This window comes from Macrobrachium nipponense, chromosome 11 (assembly GCF_015104395.2).
Source record: "Macrobrachium nipponense isolate FS-2020 chromosome 11, ASM1510439v2, whole genome shotgun sequence".
NCBI classification, from domain to species: domain Eukaryota; kingdom Metazoa; phylum Arthropoda; class Malacostraca; order Decapoda; family Palaemonidae; genus Macrobrachium; species Macrobrachium nipponense.
In genome coordinates this window covers 3245277-3267571 of record NC_061087.1, presented here as the reverse complement: position 1 = coordinate 3267571, position 22295 = coordinate 3245277, and the positions used below count along the sequence as shown (strand labels likewise).

The 22295-nt window shown below is 39.6% G+C and overlaps 1 protein-coding gene across 1 annotated transcript; it reads left to right on the top strand.

Moving 5' to 3' along the window:
• Window positions 1-3: 3 nt before the first annotated feature.
• On the top strand, window positions 4-11652 carry LOC135212000 (elongation factor Ts, mitochondrial-like). Its single transcript, XM_064248927.1, has 3 exons — window positions 4-161; window positions 5482-5624; window positions 11101-11652. The coding sequence occupies exons 2-3, from the start codon at window positions 5601-5603 to the stop codon at window positions 11359-11361; spliced, it is 285 nt and encodes a 94-aa protein (XP_064104997.1). The 5' UTR covers window positions 4-161; window positions 5482-5600; the 3' UTR covers window positions 11362-11652.
• The last annotated feature ends 10643 nt before the right edge of the window (window positions 11653-22295 follow it).

Sequence of the window (22295 nt, the reverse complement as noted above, 5' to 3'; positions counted from 1 at the left end):
GTTGCAAGTATTGAAATCAATTGTAATGTTTGCGTAACATCGAGACTGTCACTGGACCACGAACACTTTTGGAAAAGAAATTGTTAAACATTTAATATAATTTTATATTATTATCATAAAGAATGGCGACTTTATCGTTGCTACGTTTACATGGAATAAGGGTAAGTTGATATTCCTAGACAGCATTAGGTAGGTAGTATAGCGTACATTAGGGTATACTACCTAGGTATACTTAGGCTAATTAGCCTAGGTAGGTAGGTAGGCACAAAGCTGCCGGTAGACTAAGCGTGATGGCAACCTGACAAAGAGATTGTCATGGGAGAAATCTTTTGAAAATTTACAGTTAATAGGTACTGGTACTACCTACATAGTACCTACATACTTATTATTCATATGAGTGAGGTTGGCATCAAATAAAAGTTTACCATAACCTAGGGTAGTACCTACCTAGCCAAATCTACCTACTACCTATACCTACCTACCTAGTACTTAAAAAGGGCATCAAATAAAAGTTTACCATAACCTAAGGTAGTACCTAGCCTAATCTAGTACTTAAAAAGGGCATCAAATAAAAGTTTCCATACCTAAGGTAGTAATCTAGGGCTACCTAGGCTACTAAAAATCTTAGGTAAGGTAGTAGCTACCTAGTATAGGTAGGTAGCTATAAAAGAACAATTAGGTAGGTTGCCACATGTTTTGATTGAGCTGGCCTTATGCTAGGGTGACCAGATGTCCCCTGTTTCTGGGGACAGTCCCTGATTTCGGTTGCCCCCCCCCGGACCCCGGCTACTGCTATCCTCGGAAATGTCCCCAGTTTTTACTGTGACTGAAAGATCCGAAACTGGAATAGGGGAAGCAACTGACTGGACTAGCTGATCCAGTTTTCACCGCGTGTATGGACCACCCTCTGAAAAAGTACTTTAAGACATCTTGACACCGGAGGTGGTACACCCAGTCACGATGTCATTGGTGGTGATAGCAACAGCTTGAGACCTCTACTATCCTTTTGAAGTATTTTTTCCAAAGTTAGAAATTAAGGTCATATTTTAAGAGTAAACATAGGTTAATGAAAGTCTAGCCATGCGCATGCAAACATACCTCCATGACGCTTTCGAAATTTTATTTACAACACCAAAAATGAAGAGAATTGACGCCATCTCGATGTTTGTGGAGTTGCTTGTGTTAATAAACTTAACATTCCATGTGCTAAATTCGCACACCATTTGTACCCATAGACGCTAGGCACTTTCTTCATAACAATCATCATTAATGATGACGCCCGTGAGGGATCCAAGGAAACTGACGCTTTTTCGGTAGAAAGAAGAAGAAGCATGCGCTAGGTAATTATTTAATTGAATAGTTAAACGGCAGTATAAGGCAGCATAAATTTTTGACATATTGATGATTATTAGCTATTTTGAAAATATTTGTTGTTGAAAAAGTAACACTAGATTCTTCTTCTTCTTCTTCTTCTTCTCAGCTTTTTCCCATTTTTATATGGGGTCGCCGTTTCGGATGAGCCGTTTCCATCTATTTCTATCTTGCACTTCTGCCTCATCAATTCCCTTCTCATGTAAATCTCCTCTCACACAGTCCTTCCATCTCTTTCTTGGTCTCCCTCTCTTTCTTCTTCCTTGCACCTCCACTCCCATAGTATGTCTCCCAGCGTGGTCCTCATCTCTCCTCAACAGGTGTCCATACCATCTCAGCCTCCCCTCCTGCACTTTCTTTGATACTTCCACCACCTTAGTTGACCCCCTTATGTAGTCATTTCTGATCCTATCCACTCTTGTTACCCCAGACATCCACCTAAGCATTCTCATTTCTGCCACATCCATCTTCTTCTGCTCTGCTTTTCTCATGCTTGCTGTTTCCGTACCATACAGCATTGCTGTTCTTACCACCGTCTTGTGAAATTTTCCTTTTAACCTAAGCGGCACTCTTTTGTCACAAAGAACTCCTGAGGCGCTCTCCAGTTGTTCCAGCCTGCCTGTACCCGATGTTTTACTTCTTCTTCCATACTTCCTCCAGCGTTAACAAAAGATCCCAAATACTTAAACTTATCAACTCTCCTTATTTGCTCTACACCAAGCTGAATACTTTCTCTATCATCCCCCTCAGTGGTGGTACACATATATTCTGTCTTGGATCTACTTATTCTCATTCCTCTGTCCTCCAGTACTTGTCTCCATCTTTCCAATTTCACTTCCAGATCTTCCCTGCTCTCTGCCACAACAACAACAATATCATCCAGCATACAATATGTTCCATGGTACTGTCTCCCTTACTTCCTCTATTATAACATCCATCACTATGTTAAAGATAAATGGGCTCAGAGCCGACCCCTGGTGTAATCCTACTCTCACCTCAAAACCTTCTGTCTCCCCAACACTGCTCCTCACTCTGGTAAATACATTCCGGTACATCTCTTGTATCAATCGCACATACTTCTCTGGCACCATCTTCTCCCTCAGGCTCCTCCATACCTCTTGTCTCGGGACTCTGTCATAAGCCTTTTCAAGGTCAATGAATACCATATGTAGGTCCCTTTGTCTTTCCCCGAATTCTCCATTATTTGCCTCAGACAAAATATACCATCTGTTGTTCCCCTTCCCTTCATAAATCCCATCTGCTCTTTACCTATTTGTACTTCTTCTCTCAGTCTAGCATCTATCATCCTTTCCAGTATCTTCAAAGTGTGGGACATCAATTTAATGCCCCTATAATTACCACACTCTTGGACATCGCCTTTCCCTTTAAAAATTGGGATCAATATACTCCCACGCCACTCATTTGGTATCTTTTGTCCTGTTCAAGGATCTTTATCTAAGATCGTACAGTATATCCACTCCTTCATCTCCTAATGCTTTCCATGCCTCCACCTTGGGATCATGTCTGGTCCGGTTGCCTTCCCATTCTTCATCTTCTTCAGTGCATTTAGTACCTCTTGCCTAGAAAACCTCATTACCATGCCAAATGTTCACTTGCCCATCCTCTCTTATTAGTCTATTATTTTCTTCATTTAACAACTGTTCGAAATATTCTTTCCATCTCTTCACAATGTCTTCCTCCTTTCTAAGCACTACACCCTCTTGATTCTTTATTTGTTTGATGTGTGTTATATCTTTGGTGCTCTTATTTCTAGCCTTTGATAGCTTCATCATCTTCTTTAATCCTTCCTTTGTCCCCAGCTCATTATACACATCATCATACGACTTTGCTTTAGCTGGGCTACCACCTTTTTCACCACCTTGTTTTTCTCTCTGACTCAAATAACAACAGTTTTGCTGTGAACAGTAGCTTCGGCGTTGGTTCGAGCTATACTATTGATTATCAGTGTTGCCAATTGGTATGTGTTTACCCTCCAAACTGGGTATAAGACTTACACAAAACCGGGAAAATAAGTGAAATTAGCGTATCTATTTGTAGTATATATACATATTAGAGCAATTTTATCATACTGCATTACTATGACAACTAGAATTCATGGAAAACAGTTTGTAAATGCATCTGCGTATGTGTGAAGCTCCACTAAATTGGCAACGATGAGTCATTTTTTTGCCGTCTTCTGCTCGTATGTAACTTCGGAAAAGGATATCTGTAATTTTTTGGGGTAATTTGGTTGCAAAAAAGGATAATAGACATGAATTAAATAAACATTTTGAGGTAACAAAGTAAAGTTAAACTAAATAATAAGTAAAGTAAACAATTAAGGGAGTAAAGCTTTGCATCTCATAAACCGTGTACTCGTGTGCTGCCGTAACTGTTTGTGTTTTGTCATGTGAGCGCTTAGGAACCAGGAATAGCAATGTAGTTCAAGTGCAATTTGGAGCGAATTAAGACCAAACGTGTATAATAAAAATCAAAGAAGTAAGCACTGTGGAGTTTCAGTTGTGATGGCAGTAAGGATAAAACCACCGATTACAAGGTAAAAATGAATTTCAGTTTAAACCATGACCCCAGGAATAAGAAGTTTCATACTTTCACTAATATAGGCAACAAAATGTTGTTTTATTGTGGTGATTACAACTGCAATCCTGAGTAAGATCAATAAACGTTACATATATACGCTGACTTTGTTCAAATAAGTGCTGGGAAGGCTGGGAAAGATGTTGGATCCTTGCTGGTTACGAACGGAACCTCAGTTGGTGGATGCCATATTGGATTTAAAAACTGCCTTGAAAATATATTTTACGAAGACCTCACATGCCTATTTTAGTTCGTATGGTGCTTTCATGTATCACATTATGTTGATGAAACTTCAATCTTTTGAATGGTATGCTTAAAGATGTAATTGTATGCTTGTTTCACCAATTAAATATCAAGTGAATAAGGCTGAGCCACGCGATGACGATGGATCCACTGTGGTGTTTCCCCCTACAAAAAAAAAAAAAAAAGTTGACCAAACTTTTACATAGTTGCAAGAATGTACTAAAGCAAATTAACCGCCAAATCATCATCAGTATCGTTATGCACATCCCTAACTCTCCTCTTGCATTCCCACCAGCAACCTGCCAGCGCCACTCTTTTTGCCATCTAATACTGTTCAATCATTGGTTATTAGTCATTATTTTCACTATTTTATTATGCCAGGGATAAGGACGGCCTTAGTTTGGGTGAAGTGTCTGGCTGATACCCTATTTGCAACTGATTTTATGGGTGTTCTTGATCTCAGCTACTCTGATCAGAGAGAGAAAGAAAAAAACTCATTGTTAATCAGTTGGAGTTTTATTCAATTTCTTTCTTTGAAATATAGGATAATAGGGTGGAGAACTTATGAATGCTGCTTTATGAGTGGTAAGGGACAGTGTCCCGTTTTAGTTTTTCAGTTACAAAAACAAGTCATGTTTTAGGGGTTTTTACACCGAAAATGTCTCCAGATTTTGTATCAGAAATCTGGTCACCTTACTTATGCCAGCCATGAATCCTAACCTAACTTAATTGAAGGCAATAGTAGGTCCTTATCTGAAAAGGAAGGCAAAAGACCCCACTTAACCTACCTACCCAGAGCAGCTTAAGTATTGGAGTGAAATAGCTACCGACATGCTTCTTGACTTCACCTAACCTAGGGCCTTGGACCCAGACCCCCCCCCCCCCCCCACAGTTCCTTACTTTAGGTTTTGGATTTAGCTGTGAGCTTAAAGACAGATTGAAGTAATTTTACTGTATGGTTTACCTCACCAGTAATCATGACACAAATTGGAAAATCCTGTGATCCCCTTCTGTGATTTTGGAAACATTTCCAACAGAAAACCAATCTCTTCAAAGGCAGTAAAGTGCAAGATTCTACTAAGGAAACAACTGTGGTTTTCATCTGGATGTTTGGCAACCTCAATGATATCCATGCAATATTAACTTATGTTTCCAGTGCATTCATCCACAAAACTTACATTCCATGCATAGTTTTAGTTTTAAACAAATGAAATGCTGTTTATATTATATTCTGTTTTGTATAATTTCCCTCTTCTTTTTCATCCTCAGATGGGAAGCAGTAGATTTTTTCATGTGACCCAGAGATTGGCAGCTGTAAACAAAAGCAACTTGGCTAAGCTCAGAAAGCAAACAGGCTTTTCAATTAGCAACTGTAAAAGGCTTTGGAGATGCATAATAATGATTTAACTAAAGTAAGTTTTATTTAGATTGTTTATTTAGACAACAGTACATCATCATTATCACTTACAATGTCACATGATACAAAGGGTCTCTGAAATTCTACCCGTCATGTATTTGCGCTTTGCCCTCCCCAAATCTCCACTCATCTCATGCAAGTACTAGTATGGGTCTGACATTTTTGTTGTTGTTGCCTACAGCAGCCCAGTTGTCAGTGTCAGGCACTATTCTCTTAGGAGCTTGTTCAAAGGACATATTTAAGTCATCACTTATCACTTTCATCATTTTAATTGAATAAGGGTTAAATAAGGGAACTTTTGCCATTTTTCTCATGGTTTTATTTCTAACTATCTGACGCCTAATATTCTTCTTAGGCTTTATTCTCAAATTAATAAAATTTATTAGATGTAATATCAGTTTTGTACCTTGATTCATGTACCTAAAGCAGTACAGATTGCACTAGACTTATATACATACTATATAATTTTAGTTTTGTTTGAACATTGTGTATTTGATTTCTAAATCTATTCAGCCTGCTCATCATATGATTGCCATTTTAGTCTTTCATTAAAGTCCAGCTTAAGAAAAACCTGTACAGTACTGTTTATCACTACTAATGTTTGAAAGATTCAGCCCCAATTAATCCTTCCTGTGACTAATGGTATTTTGTCCCTTTCCTCTTTACTCAACCATTTTTAATATCCCTTACAAAAATTTCCTCAATTACAGTTCCAGGCTGTACCTATGGGGGTGTTGGGGGCCTGGGTCGAATGGCCCTCCTGCCCAAAAATTTCTTTAAGTCCATATTTTCTGTGACTATCCTTTTCATTGAATTGTACTTACAAAGTAATAAATAACAATACACACTCTAGAATATTTATCAGTTATATTGTCTTTTGTTAAGTCAAAGTATATAACATACCAACAAATAAAGTAATATACATGTTATTGTTAATATATTAAATGAATCAATCAATAAAATATAAGAAATATTTTTGAATTTCAGTGCAAACTTTCAACATTATAAGTAAAATTAGTCTGAGTATAAAACATAACAACAAATAAAGTAATATGCATGTTATTGTTAACATTAAATGAATCGATCAATAGAACTGAAGAAATATTTTTGAATTTCAGTGCAAACGTTTTCAACATTATAAGTAAAAATTCTGTTAACCAAAGTCAGTACCTGAATATCTAATTGGATTGAAGGGCATAGACCACGTGCCCAATTTTGGGAAAAAAGACCCCCCATAAAAAACTCTGGGCACGGGCCTCAGTTCTTTACTACAAATCCAGTTTGTTCATACACAGAACAAGCCTTCAGTCTTAACATAGGAGGTAAATCTTCTAGCGCTAGCTGGAAACCGGTTAAAAACAATCAAAGATTGTAAAGCAAAGAATCTGTGGCATCTGGCATCCCATACGTATATGAGGTGGAAGATGGTCATCAACCAAGCTTGGGACGCATCAGTCTTTCTTTGACTGCCTTGGAGAGTAACTGCATTGTGCTCTCCTTCCCAAGATGGTTGCTTTGTTTGTCCGTTATTTCTTTGCATTTTAGAGTATGTGTGCGTGTGTGTGTTTGTCTGTCCTTTGATTATGGATTCCTCCAAGAGTTCCAAGCCTCATCTTGAATATCCCTCTTTGTCTGCAACTGGCTGCACAGACTGTAGCAAGCTGTAGGAAGATGGAATACCTCCCTCCCTGTAGAAGACTTCTAACGACTTCTGTAGATCCAAAAGCACTGTAGAAATCTGTAGACTGTAGAAACTCTCGCAAGTACCCTGGACAAACGACAGCAACATCTCTGCACGGGCTGGGTGGAACGCCTTGCTAGCGTCGGGAACGACGATTATGGTGTGTAAGTATATGTCAGTCAAGTCATCGGTCAATCAAAAAAGAATTAACCCCAGACATACTACTTCTATCAAATGATGACCCCAAAAAGTCAGAAAAAATAATAACTTAACGTCTCCCAATTAACTCCATTTAATATGACCACTAAATCATAAGTCATTATCACAACTCGCAAAGAAAATATTAAGTTCACTAACTTAATTCTCCAAACTCACACATCAGCACACACAATCCAGAACTCATAGTAACTCCACGGACTTCTGCACTCACATTTCAAACTCGAAAGTTCCCACAAGTAAAAAAAGAAAAAAAGTAATGAGCCCAAGAAAAAAAAAATCACGTAACAAGCCCAGACCCAAAAATCAAAAATGTTCTCTCAAGCTCTGATATTACAGCAACTCACAAAATCAGTAAAAATCTCCAGTGTTTAACAGCAAAAACCCTTTACTGCTCACATAATTAATTACAATGAGACTTAATGTCAAACGCCCATTTATGTAAATCACAACCCCGATAAATTACATCTCCCGTCCAAAAAGAAATGCTATTTAAAGCTGAATCCCCAATTTTTTTTAAAACATCTCTTTTTTGTAAAGAAGAGGAAAAAAAAAAAAAAAAAAAAAAGGAAAAAAAAAGGAAAAATAAAAAAAGATAATCACAAGTAAACTTCCTCATCATAAAACACATAATGTATGCATGATATACATAACCCCACATTTTCCCCCACAACAAATGCAATATGCTAGTTTACGGAATTTTTTTTTGCCATCGCAACTATTCATGCGACCGGACACGGCCAGAAAAGCAACTTACTTACGTGCATTTTTAATGAAATGCTATGATCAACATTTCCAGACATTGCAAAACTCTGAGCAAGCTATGATCAACATTTCCAGACATTGCAAAACTCTGAGCAATCACCACTAGAGGAAGAGCATCAGCACACCGGACTCATCGCAGCGGTTTCAGCAAAAAATCCACCTGCGGACACGTGCTCGAACAGCAGCATGAAAAAAAATGTGTCTAATCACTCGCAAGTTCAGAAACTCATGATTCTCATAAAAAAGGTCTATACTGACACTAAGTAAGCACATTTCACTAAATTAACTCCAGGATTGACTAAGCTGCTCAAAGATTGTCTCGAAGACATATCTCTCGCATGTTACTCCCCAATTATGTATATAAAAAATTATCACCTATTCGGGATAAAAAACTATGATAAACTCGTAATTCGGCAATTATATGCCTCCAAAAATAACACACTTGTGAACATAAAAATGCACAACATCTCCATAGGACCACAATGCAGTTATGCCACTCGCCTCCAATTAGCCACGAAACCAAAAAGAAAGAACACAGAATTCTTCTCTTGGCTCGAAAAAGACTACAGGAATTCAACTCAAAAAATCATAACCACAAAAAAGGTCACCCCCAAAGATCAATTCCACCTCCATATATATAAATATATAATCACCATATTAATAATAAAAACCACTCCAGTGATAAAAATATTTCCTCCATTTAATTAATAACCACACCACCATATTCCCTCTTATTTCCCCAATAACCACGTGTTAATAAAAAAAAAACCACCACTCCAGGGATAAAAATGTTCACCTCTATTTCGGCAAATAAAAAATACTTACCTCTATTTCACCAATAACTCCATGTGGAATAAAAACAGGTCTCCAAAGAATATATTAAATCTCCAAGCAGGATAATAAAAAATGGTTAACTCCCATCTCCAAAAAAATGCACTCAAAAGCATCCAGCTGACACACTCACAAATATTGCCCATATATCTCCTCAAAAAGGTGTCTCCATTTGCAACAAAGATGGCTGCAAAATAATTGAACTAACATAGCTCACACACCAGGCCCCAGGCAAATATCAAATGGCCAAAAATATATCTCCAATAATATATATCTCAAATTATAACTAACTCCAAAATAATATACCTCCAATTCTCCAGAGAATAACTCGGTGTTATAGTCAAAAGCTATAAACTCTGCTTAGCGTAACTGCTGAAAAAGGGCAAAACTCGGCAAATAAAAAAATTGTCCAGGAAATTCCTAGAAAAAAAATCGACCAATAATGCTCCTCGGGGGACCCAACTCATTATAACAGAACTCCAAATTCAAAGTGTCCCTAAGTAAAGACTTCTCCATATGCACTACGACATAAAGACCACTAGAAAACTCAACCAAGTTTCCTATCTCTGGCAAAGTTGTCACAAATACAACAAAGGTATTGTGCAAGAAAACTCTCTATTTCTGGAACATAAATATCCAGAGAATAAAAAATGTAGTGCCATTACGTATGCATTCAAAAAAATGCAAAATTTCTCCCATAAATCTCTCTGCAGCATCAAACAGCTGAAAACACAAACACGTTCCCGAACAACGACTCTAAGTCACGAACTGAGATATTAAAAAAAATTCACACAAGCTGGAGAGAGAGAGAAAAAAAATTCAAATTCACACCCCTGATAAAAACTTGTCAGCGATGGCTAGCTTCCAAAAAAGGAGAAAAGAAAAATCAATGGTTCTGTTAACTATCCCCGTGACTCACAAATATGTCAAGCAATTATCTGCTGAACTCAGGAAAAAGAAAAAAAAATGTGTTGTTAGTTCCTCCCAAATTAAAAAAAACATCACCCTTGACAGCATTACGGCACCCACGTATTAGTATATAAAAAAATCACCAGTATCACAAGTATCATTATCAGCAGTATCACTAAAATTGCTATCATCAAAATCACCAGTATTAGTATAAAAACATTACTAATGTTAATGCTTGTCCATTCACCAAAAATTCAGCACAAAATTCACCAAAGATTCAGCAAAATTCAGCAAGATTCAGCCAGATTCATCACCCATGAACGACTGACATATTCTCTAAAGTCACAAAAATTCAACAAATAATGAACCACAAAACTTCTCCCATGATTCACTGTAATAATTCTCTGTAATATAATTATCTGTAATAATTATAAAATAATCTCCCATGAAATATCTCAAATCTCTCGTAAAATATATCTCAAGTAATGATAATTCTTAAGTAAACCCCCCCGTAAAATATCTCAAGTAAATAGTGATGATAAGAATTCCCCACCCCTAAAACTCAACACCATTTCCCCAGTATACACCAATATTGCCAATCCCCCACAATCAACACCACCTGACAACATCAGTCAGCAATCATCATCAGTCAGCACCACCAGGTAATCACCAATTGACAACATCAGTCATCACCACCCATCACCACTTAGCACCACTTTTAAAGCAATCTCTCCAACAATAAAAAAAATAATCTGTGTCCCCAATCCTGGTTGGTAACCGCTTCCACCTCGTATATGTATGGGTTGCCAGATGCCACTGATTCCTTGCTTTGCAATCTTTGTTTTTAACTGGTTTCCAGCAGGTGCAAGAAGATTATCCTACTGTTAAGACCTCAGGTTTGTAAGCTATGAGAAATAAAAATGCAAATTGATTAAAAATTTGCCATTTTTACATATATCAAGCTTCTTGAATATAAAGAATTAACATTTAATTATCATTAGTAATATGTAACAATTTATTTTCTTGTGTATTTCACAATTGCATTATTAGATTATGCTTTTTTCTCTAGGCTGAGGAGTGGCTGCATGCAGAAGCTCAGGCACAAGGATGGGCCAAAGCTTCTAAATTATCTGGTCGGGTTACTACACAAGGGCTTGTGGGAGTTCACATTGATGGTCCAGTTGGTGCTCTGTTAGAAATAAACTGTGAAACAGATTTTGTTGCACGTAATGAACAGTTCAAGGCAATAGTAGCCCAGGCAGCAAAGGAATGTGCTCTGAATGCTGCTATATGTCAGCAGGATACTTTAAAAAAAGTAAGTTCGTTTTAGTATATGTAAGTCAAGTTTTACAAATGCATTTATTGCTAGTGGTGACTGGGAATTCAGTAAAGAAAATTTCATTTCTGTGTTTAGCTCTACAATAGTTAACTGTTGTTTATGTGGTGAGTGCACTAGCTGAAGCTGCCATATGTAGTCTGGTATTGTTAGTCCTTTAAGTATCTGCTTGGGTAAATATGTTTGTTTTTACTTAAAGCACAAGATAACTTTTGGAGCTGCTGAATGAGTGTGTCAATTCTTTTGTCAGTAGCAAAAACTTAATCAATAGGCCGATTCCACCTTTCTTTTCAGGGTAGTAAGCATGAGTTAAAAAAAAATTTTGTGTAAATAGAACGGTTACTTTAAATTTTGAAGAATATCCAAAGTTGAAAGTTTTTTTTACTGCTTTTTCCTTGCTGTTATGATTCTGTTATGCTGGCACTTCAGCCTAACGGACAGTCAGGCTGCCTGATAATTAATGAAATCTGACTTTTAACAAAGATTGTCCTATAGTGTATACTAAACCAATACCCTGAAGCCAACTTGCATGGCTCACAGTGTACAGCAGTTCTGTATACAGTAATTAGTGGCCTATTGTTATTGGTATTTTGTCATTATCATTCAGTGTTAAATGATTGAATTACAAATGCAAGTGGAATTTTCCCATCAGGGAAGCCTGCATGAACTGATAAGTAAGCCAAGGCAGTCTCATTACCACTGCCTGGCAATATAGGAAGTACAACAAGCTGAATTCCCTATTAGGGAAGCTTGCATGAACTGATGAGCCAAGACAGTTTTATCATCATTGCCTAGCAGTGCATAGATATTACAACAAGCAAAATTTTCCTACCAGGGAAGCCTGCATAAACTGATTGAGTCAAGGCAGTTGTATCACCACTGCCTGGCATTACGGAAAGTACAGCAAGTGGAATTTCCTATTAGGGAAGCCTGCATGAACTGAGCCAACACAGTCGTATCACCACTGCCTGGCAGTATAGAAATTTCATATTAGGGAAGCCTGCATGAACTGATGATCCAAGGTAGTTATATCATCACTGCCTGGCAGTATAGAAAGTACAGCAAGCAGAATTTTCCTATCAGGGAAGCCTGCATAATCTGATTGAGCTAAAGCAATCATATCATCACTGCCTGGCAGTATATAAAGTACAGTAAACAGAATTTTCCTATCAGAGAAGCCTGCATGAATTGCTTGAGCCAAGGCAGTTGTACCACCACTGCCTGGCAGTATAGAAGTCCAGGATATATCACTACACCCTAGAAGATGCAGACACTTCAAAAGGGGTTGGGTGAGGGTCCCCTCAATACATGATTGCTTTATGGGAAAATAGAAGACTGTTCTGTAGATCCTATTGGTTCAGAAGGGAAATTTCAGTGGCTCCTTTGAGGACTCAGAGCAGCTACCAAAAGTAGGTTTTTCCAACGTCAAAACCTGTTGCTTTTGCAAAATGAATTGCTTCTAAAAATACATATACAAGTCAGTAATGTGCAATATAGCCTAACAGAAATGTAGCTAATTACAATAGTTCTGCCTATTAAAATTACATATGATAAATACACAAAATGCATACAATACAAAAAATATAAACATTTTTGGGATAGTTTTGAGAACAGTGGAGTGGGCTATAGTATATCCTTACCACTGCCACCAAATAAAATATGGTATAGAGTAATGTTTGTTAGCAAGCTTTAAATCATCCAAAAGACCAATTACCAAGTTGATTGCCATCAAACCGTTAACTGTCAACTTAATGGTAAAAAAGTAAATTTTTTAAGCCCTGAGTTATGTGAGCCCTGTCATACAGCACTTCACTCCATAGTTCTTAGATAGCTGCACTGTGGTGCTTTGGTCTATCCTATTACCCGGTTGTGGTAAATTTAAAACCAGGCTAGTCATATGCCCAGTTGGACCTAGGTCACACTCTGGGTCTACTGATATTTTTAAATTCATCCAATCAGAATGATTTATTCATATACCTGCATACACCCCCACATAGGTTGTAAATGTTTGACGTTCATGTTATTTGTGGGAGTCCAGGATGCAAAGTCCTGTTTCAAGTCAGACTACGGTACCCAACGTCAAGTTAGGAAGGTAAGGGTTTCAAGAGGTCAGGGCACAGTGCTCTACAAAAGGTTAGGTTAACATTGTTTTGGTTAAATTATTGACAGTGCTGGACCATGCCGATATATATTTCGCCATTATGGTCAAGGTTGCCCAGCTTATGGAACAACACTCCCAGAATTACAATTTTTGTAAGCCCATGTATACAATCTGTACATGTATTTTTTTACAGTTGCTGGGTTGACCAGCATCTCTTTTCTTTCACGTAGGCCAAGAATGCAAAATGGCGGGTCATTGCCATAAATCGGTAACATTTCATTTCAATTAGATTGTAAAAAATAAATATACATATATCTTATGGGATATTCTGCATTTTTTCTGTTGAACTTACCTGCTCCCATCTATCTGTAAGGCTCCCATTTTTTGTGTTTCTTTTTTAAACATAAGTAACCCAAAATTTTATATAAAAACATTTTGACAGGTACAGTTATGTAGTATATATACATGTATACATACACTAAAAATATATGCTTAGTATTGAATACAACACTGTTACAAATAAATGTCAATAAAAATACCAGAAAGAGAGAGAGAGAGAGAGAGAGAGAGCACACACTGGAAATACATAGTATTTCATCACGAGTTACATACATACTTGTACTACATAAACATACAAACAGTACCATTTAAGACATTAAGTAGTTAAGTAGTGTATGTATATAACGTACATGAATGTCTCATTTAAAAAAAAATTACTTTTTACCATAAATTTAACAATGTACAGACGGACCAACAAAGAATTGGCGTAGTTTCTTAATTCATTGTTCGTTATGGAAATATTGCCATATGCAGGGTGCCAGAATATTTACTTAACAATAAATAAAATTTCCTTTCAAAGGTGCTATACTTGAAATAAATGACATTAGAACTGAGTAGACTTATTCAACGTATGAAAGATAATTATTTTTGCAAAGTAAGGAAAATATATACCGATGGGTCCACCGTCCACGATTTCTAATTTTATTTTCAACTCTAGCTTCGTAACAGCATTCCGAAGATTTTGAAGTTGGCTTTGCTGCCGCGCGAGTCTTGACTCAACATATCGTACTGCACTGAAGTGTTGTCATTTCGTCTCCTAGAGCCGATAAATAATACATCAAGGCGTTAACATTCTTTGAAAACGATGTTTAGTTAAAACTAATTTTGTCCTTTGATCAATAAAAATAATTTTGCATAACACGTTTAGTGGGCCTAAATTGGACTTCTGATTTTCCCACATGATAAGCCTAGGTCTATTTTCAGCAGCATACTCTCTCGATACGTAATATTAATGAATATTTAAATCGACAATATATATATAGTATATATATATATATATATATATATATATATATATATATATAATCTGCTTTATTTGACTATTCCGTTATTCTTGTTTTTTATTAGCCATGTTCGCCTTTCTTCTTATCCTTTTAATAATGCTTAACATAATTAACTCAGACCTAGCTATTCAAAGTCAAAAAGCAATTATAAAAAAATCAAACGAATATAATTCTTACTTATTTTTATCGAATTCCTTGCATATCATCCTGTTTCATTTGGACACCTTGGAAAGCTGTGGGAGTCAAAACTGACGAATACATTAAGAAAGGCTTACTTTCTTAAAGCTTTCTTAGGATGATCTTTCTGTAGCTATTCATTCATTTTTTTAAATAGAAATTAATTTCAATTAGTTCACATGTATAACTACTAGACCTACTTACATAAGCATTATTATAAGCAGCTGAAAGAATAAGAAATAGGAAAGGTTGACGTTCTCGTTTAAGTCTATTTCATGTGTTTTTTTGTTTTTTTCTCTTCAAGAAAAAACCTACTGCTTTAATCAAGGGTTGCTCTTTGACGGCTACAGGGTGTAACACGAGGGTATGCACACATTTTGTGGAATGAAAGATAAAGTTTCTTTGAACAGAAAATGTTTTACAAACATGTATTTTAAGGCATCCGTTGTCGGTGCGGGGAATTTTAAAATAACCGTTATCATTAGTGATAGCTTTCACGAGGTGGAGTTCGTAGTGAGAAGTCGGATCTAGTCGCTGAGATGTAGAAGAGAGCGGAGCGGAGGTGGCTTATAGGAGTGATGGAAGGATTAGGCCGATGGTTAGTAAAGTATCTCCCAATAAAATGTATTCTTTAGGTTTTGAAGAAAAAAAAAATGCATGCATCATGAAACCGTGTCCCTCCCTATCCGTGGTAATCACTGGCCACCGATAAAAAAAAGAAAAAAGTAAGCCTAACTGAATCTCTCATCCATCAAAGATAAGTTTGCTTATTCATTAGACAACTATCAGACTTCAAGTGTAGATTAAAAATCTCTTCCTCTCCATCTAAAGTATTCATCAGACACCAGTCATAAGCGTAAAGCTAGTTATGATCCCTGGTTCAGCAATGTCGTGACAGGACGAGGACTAGAATTCAAAGTTCACAAATGAATGTTGCTCAGCAACATTTTCACTACTGTATTGTCTTGCTCTCATGTGGTGCTTCGAGGTATTCCACCTCTTGGCCCATGTTCTAAACTTTGCCGTCCTTTAAACAAAATTTTAATTTTATTCATCTAGTATGATTCTCTCCGGTTTATTAAGCTTTCTGATATCTCTCCAACAGAAACTTGCACCGAATGCAGTGCAATAATTCTCTCGCTCATCGAAGGATGTTTCGTAGACCGATAAATGACACATTGACATTAGATACCCGTGCACATAACATCAAAAGCAATAGAGTGAGGTCGCCTAGTTCACATTGTTAAGATATCGGTTTTTTTTCTTTTTGTTTTTAAATTTGATAGCATTTTGTGAGATTCCAATGTTTTCTGTAAAATTTAACAAATGGAATAGTCAACTACCTTCAACTTAATATTGAAATGATAATTTAAGGACTATGTTTATGTGATACTACTAGTGATAGGTGTCTCCTCTCATTTGGTAATGCATATCTATGGTTGTGATATGACGTTTTCATACAATCAACTTACCTGTCAGATTATACATAGCTAAGACTCCGTCGTCTCCCCGACAGAAATTCAAATTTCGCGCCACTCGCTACAGGTAGGTCAGGTGATCTACCGGCCTGCCTGGGTGGCAGGACTAGGAACCAATCCCGTTTTCTCTAATCATATATTTTCTGTCGCCGGTGGTATCAACATCGTTGCTGCCACCTCTTGACTGGAATTCGCTTTTTTATTGTAGTGTCTTACCGAACAATTATAGAGCCGTGATTTCCACGAGCGGCAGGATACTAAATTCAAATTTAGCGCGTCGGCGTCGCCAACACTGGTGGTGATGACGTCATCTCCTCCACTCGCGGGAGAACCAGGTACAACTGCCCAGGTGAATCCAATTCTTTTCCTGCCGGCGTCCGGTGAACATCGGTGGTCGGTGCGGTTGGATAACTTTGCTTCGCTTTTTTCTTGTGGATTTGATCTTCGGAATTGGTGAAGTACTCTTTTTTGGCGTTGTTGTTATTTGCTTTTATTTAGGCGTTGCCATGTCGGATTCTAGTCCGTCGGGAGTTAGGTTTTGCATCTCAGGATGTAAAACTAGATTATCCAAGCTAGAGTATGATTCTCACATTAAATGTGTTAAGTGTAGGGGACAGGTTTGTTCAGCAGATCGAACAGTAACGAGTGTAGTGATTGGACTGATTCTCAATGGAAGTTTTAAGTTTTTTTTTTAGTTCATACTCGGAGAAATTAGCTAAAGACAGAATTAGAAAAGCAGCGCTTAGGGAAAGTAGACTTAGCTCTGCCTTCGTCTTGCGATGCATCTGTCCCTTCTGTTTCTCCTCAAATTGGGAGTTATGTCTCCTTTAACTACACCTCCTATTCCCTCCTACTATCCCACTTCTCGGCCCTCTTCCGTGTAGTTCTTCCGACACCATTGCCAGTCTGGAATCGAGGTTAGATTCAGAAATTTTCGGTACTAGCGAATACGGTTTTGCAACTTGGTAATCAGTTAAGAGCGTTTTTGGAGAAAGCGGCCTCAGGTAAGAGTGTAGTTGAGGGTGCGTCTGTCTGTCCTGACACGTCTCCTAGACAAAGGTCACTGTCCAGCTCCCCCCGCACCGGGGAGAAGACATACCGGAAGTCCAAGGGAGTCGATCGGGATTTGCCCACAGACAGGCGCCTCTCTTGTTGAGCTGTGCGCCTCAACAGGGCTCGGTTAAGCGTTGGAAAGGTGTTGCGGTCAGACGCCTTTCAAATGATTCAAGCGATTCGTCTCCGGTCGCACGGCGCTCTTGGCGAGATTCGCCCTGTTTCGCGTCCCTTAAAGAGGCGTTCAGGCGCCGATTCTTCGCCTCCTCCAGTCAAGCGGTATAAGGAGCCTGAGAGTAGGGTTGCGCCTCGACCGTTAGCGGCTCGTTCGTCGCCTCAATCTGTGCCTTTTTCGGCTCCATCTACTAGTAGAGATTGTGGTTTTAGCGCGTAGCTAGCAGTTCTAAGGGTGTTTCTTTAGGCGCTTTTTCGTCTGTTACGCCTGATGCGCCTGTTTCGCCTCGAATTCGGCGGCTCCGAGCGAGGCGCAAGTAGTTTTTCCGCCTCCTGCTGAACATTTAGGCTCTTCCAAGCCTACGTTAACTGTTTTTGATTCGTCTCGGCGCCTTTGCGCAAGCAGTTAGAGATGTTAACCAACTGGATGAATGAGTCCAAGGGTGGTTCGAAACCTTCAGATCCGGTTGTAGTTCCGTCTACTTCTTCGGCGGTATCGGAGAATGAAGAAGAAGTAGAGGAGGAGGATTCACATCACCTCTCTGTTATTCACGTCTCCGTTAGATTTCTTCTGGTATCTTATCCAGATTATTTTGAGGAAAGCGGCTCCGCGCTCCCCAACTTCGACTTTTTTTGATGAGGAGGAAAACTTCAGACCCTCTTCCTCCCAAAACTTGTTCTATCTAAAGCGGTTAGACATTCGTTGAAAGAGACGGAGAATGGTATGTCTATGAAAAGAGACTTAGGGAATGCTCCTTTTTGCTTACCCTCCCTCTAAGTTGCTTCGTAAGAGGTATAGGTTTTATGTAACTGGGGAAGCTCCTTCTCTGGGAGTTTCTGCCTCCTCCCACCCGGGAGACTTCTCCAGTTTAATCGACTCCTCTAGAAGATCTGCGTTCGCCGCAGCGAAAGTTTTCTTTACAGCGCCTGAGTTGGACCACGTTGTAAAGAATCAATTTAAACTTTTGGAAGTCTTTAGCTTCCTTGATTGGACTATTGGCGCTTTAGCGGCCAAGATCGAAGACTGTCCTTCTCTTTCCCAGGAGTTAGCGGAGGATTGGATTGGTGTTCTGTCCTGTGCGGACAAAATCCATTAGGGATGGATGTGATGAGTTAGCTTCGCTCATCGCCTTTGGTACCCTTAAGAAAAGGCAACTTTGGTGCTCCTTTGCTTCTAAAAAGGGTTACGTCCCAACAGAAGTCTGCTCTCTTGTTTGCTCCTTTTGTGAAAGATAACCTTTTTCCAGACGATGTAGTGTTGTCAATTTAGTCTGCGCTAGATAAGAAATCTACTTCGGATTTACTGGCACAGTCTACTAAGAGACCTAAAGCTCCTGTGGAGACTGTTCCTTCGGTTTCTCCTCTGGCCCAAGCGCCTTTTCGAGGGAGAAAACCCAAGCGCTTCTTTCGGCCGAAATCGAATTTGCGACCTCAGTCTAAGGCCTCGGCCAAGGTTAACAAACCTTCCAAATGAAAGCTCGGTTCTTCATGCACCAGTGGGAGCCAGGCTGGCTCTGTTTTGGGAGGAATGGGAAAACAGAGGAGCAGAAGCCTGGGTAGTGCAAGTAACTCAAGTTCGGCTATCGTATTCCTCTCGTTTCACCTCCTCGCTCTCACCTGTGCCAATTCCATTCCAGGGCTACTCTCCGGGCTCAGACAAATTTCTTGGCGCTAGCCGCAGAATGTGGAAGCGCTTGTTCTCAAAGAAGCGATAGAACAGATAGAAGGGGATTTTCCTCCAGGCTTTTACATCGCCTTTTTGTAGTTCCCAAGTCATCAGGGGCTGGAGGCCGGTTTGGATGTGAGCGCCCTGAACTTGCATGTCCAGAAAACAAAATTTCATATGGAGACCACTCGGTCGGTTCTGGAGTCCATCAGACAGGGGGATTGGATGGTCTCTCTGGACATGCAAGACGCTTATTTTCACATTCCGATACATCGCGAATCTCGGAAGTACCTGAGGTTCATGTTCGAAGGCAAGGTGTTTCAGTTTCGGGCGCTTTGCTTCGGACTAGCGACCGCTCCTCAAGTTTTCACCAGGGTTCTATCCCCGATAGGAAGCTGCTACACATATTAGGAGTAAGAATCTCCCTCTATCTGGACGATTGGCTTCTCCGGTCGGAATCACGAGAGTCGGTTGCATGAAGGACCTTGGAACAACTCTGGATCTTGCCAGAAAGTTAGGAATTCTGGTCAACAAACAGAAGTCCCAGTTGGTTCCATCTCAGAGCATCCTTTATTTGGGGATGATTCTGAATGCTCAAGTTTTTTCGGCTTTTCTGTCCCCGAAGAGGGTTCAAGGCTGTCTGGAGACAGTTCAGGAGTTTCTTGGACAAAAAGGTAAGTTCTGCCAATCAGTGGATGAGGCTCCTGGGCAAATTGACGTCAGTGGAGAAATTGTGGACGTTGGGAAGACTGCATGAGACCTCTGCAGTTTTTCCTGAGAGCCTCTTGGTGCAGGAAGACACAACCAGACTCGATTACTTTCCTGTCACAGATCAAATAAAAGAGGACCTAAGGTGGTGGCTCTCTCGAGCAAGGTTGGAAGAAGGGTTAGATTTACGACCCATCCTCCCGAACCTACAGTTCTTTTCCGACGCATCGGACACAGGTTGGGGAGCCCTACTGGGAAATCAACGGACTTCAGGAGCTTGGTCGGAGAAGGAGAAGAAGTTTCCACATAAATGTGAAAGGAACTGTTAGCAATTTTTCTTAGGGCTCAGACAGTTTCGGAGCTTTAGTAGAAGGCCGAGTAGTGGCAGTGCATTCCGACAACTCCACGGCTCTCGTACGTGCGGAAACAGGGGGGGACTCAGTCTTTTCTCTCTGTACGAAGTAGCCCAAGGATCTCCTCCTGTGGTCAAACGAAGCGAAGGTTCAGCTAGTCCCGAGATTTGTTGCCGGGAAAGATGAACGTCCTGGCGGACGAGTTAAGTCGTCAACAGCAAGTGTTACCTCTGGAGTGGACTTTGGACAACAAGATTTGTCAGAAACTTTGGCGCCTTTGGGACGACCGTCAATTAGACCTGTTCGCGACATCGAGGAACGTCTTCCTCTCTTTTTGTTCTCCAGTCCCCAGATCCTCTAGCTTGGTCGGTGGACGCAATGCTGTTGGATTGGTCGGGTCTGGAAGCTTATGCATTCCCTCCGTTCGGTCTAATAAGAGAGGTGCTGAACAAGTTCATGTCGCACAGCAATGTAACGCTAACGTTAATCGCTCCCTTTTGGCCCAGGAAAGAGTGGTTCCCGGACCTTCTCCAGTTTGTTAGTAGACTTCCCCAGACTTCTTCCTCCCAGAGAAGTGGCTTCTCAAACAACCTCACTTCAAGAGGTTCCACCAAACTTGTCCGCTCTAGCTCTGACAGGGTTCAGACTGTCCGGAATCTTGTCAGAGCGAAAGGATTTTCAAGAAGAGCTGCAGAAGCTATCGCTCGTTTGTAGGAGAGAGTCTTCTAACAAACTCTATCAAGGGAAGTGGAGAATCTTCAGAGAGTGGTGTAGAGTGCTAAAGTCTCTACTTCTGCGACCTCTTTAACAGAAATAGCAGATTTTCTTCTATTTCTTAGGAAATCTAAGAAACTGGCTCCTTCGACGATCAGAGGATATAGAGCCATGCTCTCTTCGGTTTTTCGACATCGAGGTTTGGATATTTCCTCCAATTCAGATCTGTCGGACCTCATTAGGTCTTTCGAAACCACTAAGCTCCCGCAAGATACAGTGGCTTGGAACTTAGATGTGGTGCTTAAGTTCCTCATGGGGCCACCGTTTGAGCCTTTGAAGTCGGCTTCACTCAGGAACTTGACTAAGAAGGCACTCTTTCTTATTGCACTAGCTTCTGCTAAGCGTGTCAGCGAATTGCACGCTATAGACAAAAGAGTCGGTTTCTCTCAAGGCAATGCTGTATTTTCGGTATCTTTGACCTTTCTAGCCAAAAATGAGAATCCTTCTAATCCTTGGCCGAGGAGTTTGTGGTAAGGAACTTATCTGATTTGGTTGGACATGAGGAGAAGAAAGGCTCTTATGTCCAGTCAGGGCTATTAAGCAGTATCTGTTTGCCACTAAGGGTATCAGAGGACAATCTTCTAAGCTCTGGACCTCGGTTCAAAATCCCTCTCGTCCTCTTTCTAAGAATGCTATATCGTTCTTTATTAGAGAGCTTATCAGGGAAGCTCACTCGCAGTAGTCCGAGAACGACAATCTTTCCGTTCTGAGAGTTAAAGCTCACGAGGTTTAGAGCAGTGGCAACTTCTTTAGCATTCAGAAAAGAATTTAATCTAGCTTCGATCTTCAGAGCACGTTCTGGAGATCGAATTCGTTTTTGCGAGTCATTATCTCAAAGAGATAGAAACGGTTTTCGAGAATTGTAAAACGTTAGGTCCGGTGGCGGTTTCTGGCATGGTGTTGGGAGAAACGGCACAGGGGTCGTCACCTCTATGCTAACTTTTCACCTTGAATAGGTTGTCGAGTTCAAGGGAAGCTGGGGTACTGAGTACCTGGGATACTCACCAGTCTGTTAGGTCAGATTTTACAATGTTGGGTATATATGTTTTTAAATCTGGTGTTGGTGACAAATGTTTTGTATGATTGAATTTCTGGTCTTAG

Bases quoted from the DNA above. Each gene is read 5' to 3' on its own strand.
- LOC135212000 (XM_064248927.1), top strand. From the start codon at position 5,601: ATGCATAATAATGATTTAACTAAA. The intron at 5,625-11,100 runs GTAAGTTTTATT...TTTTTTCTCTAG, and splicing joins ATAATAATGATTTAACTAAA to GCTGAGGAGTGGCTGCATGC.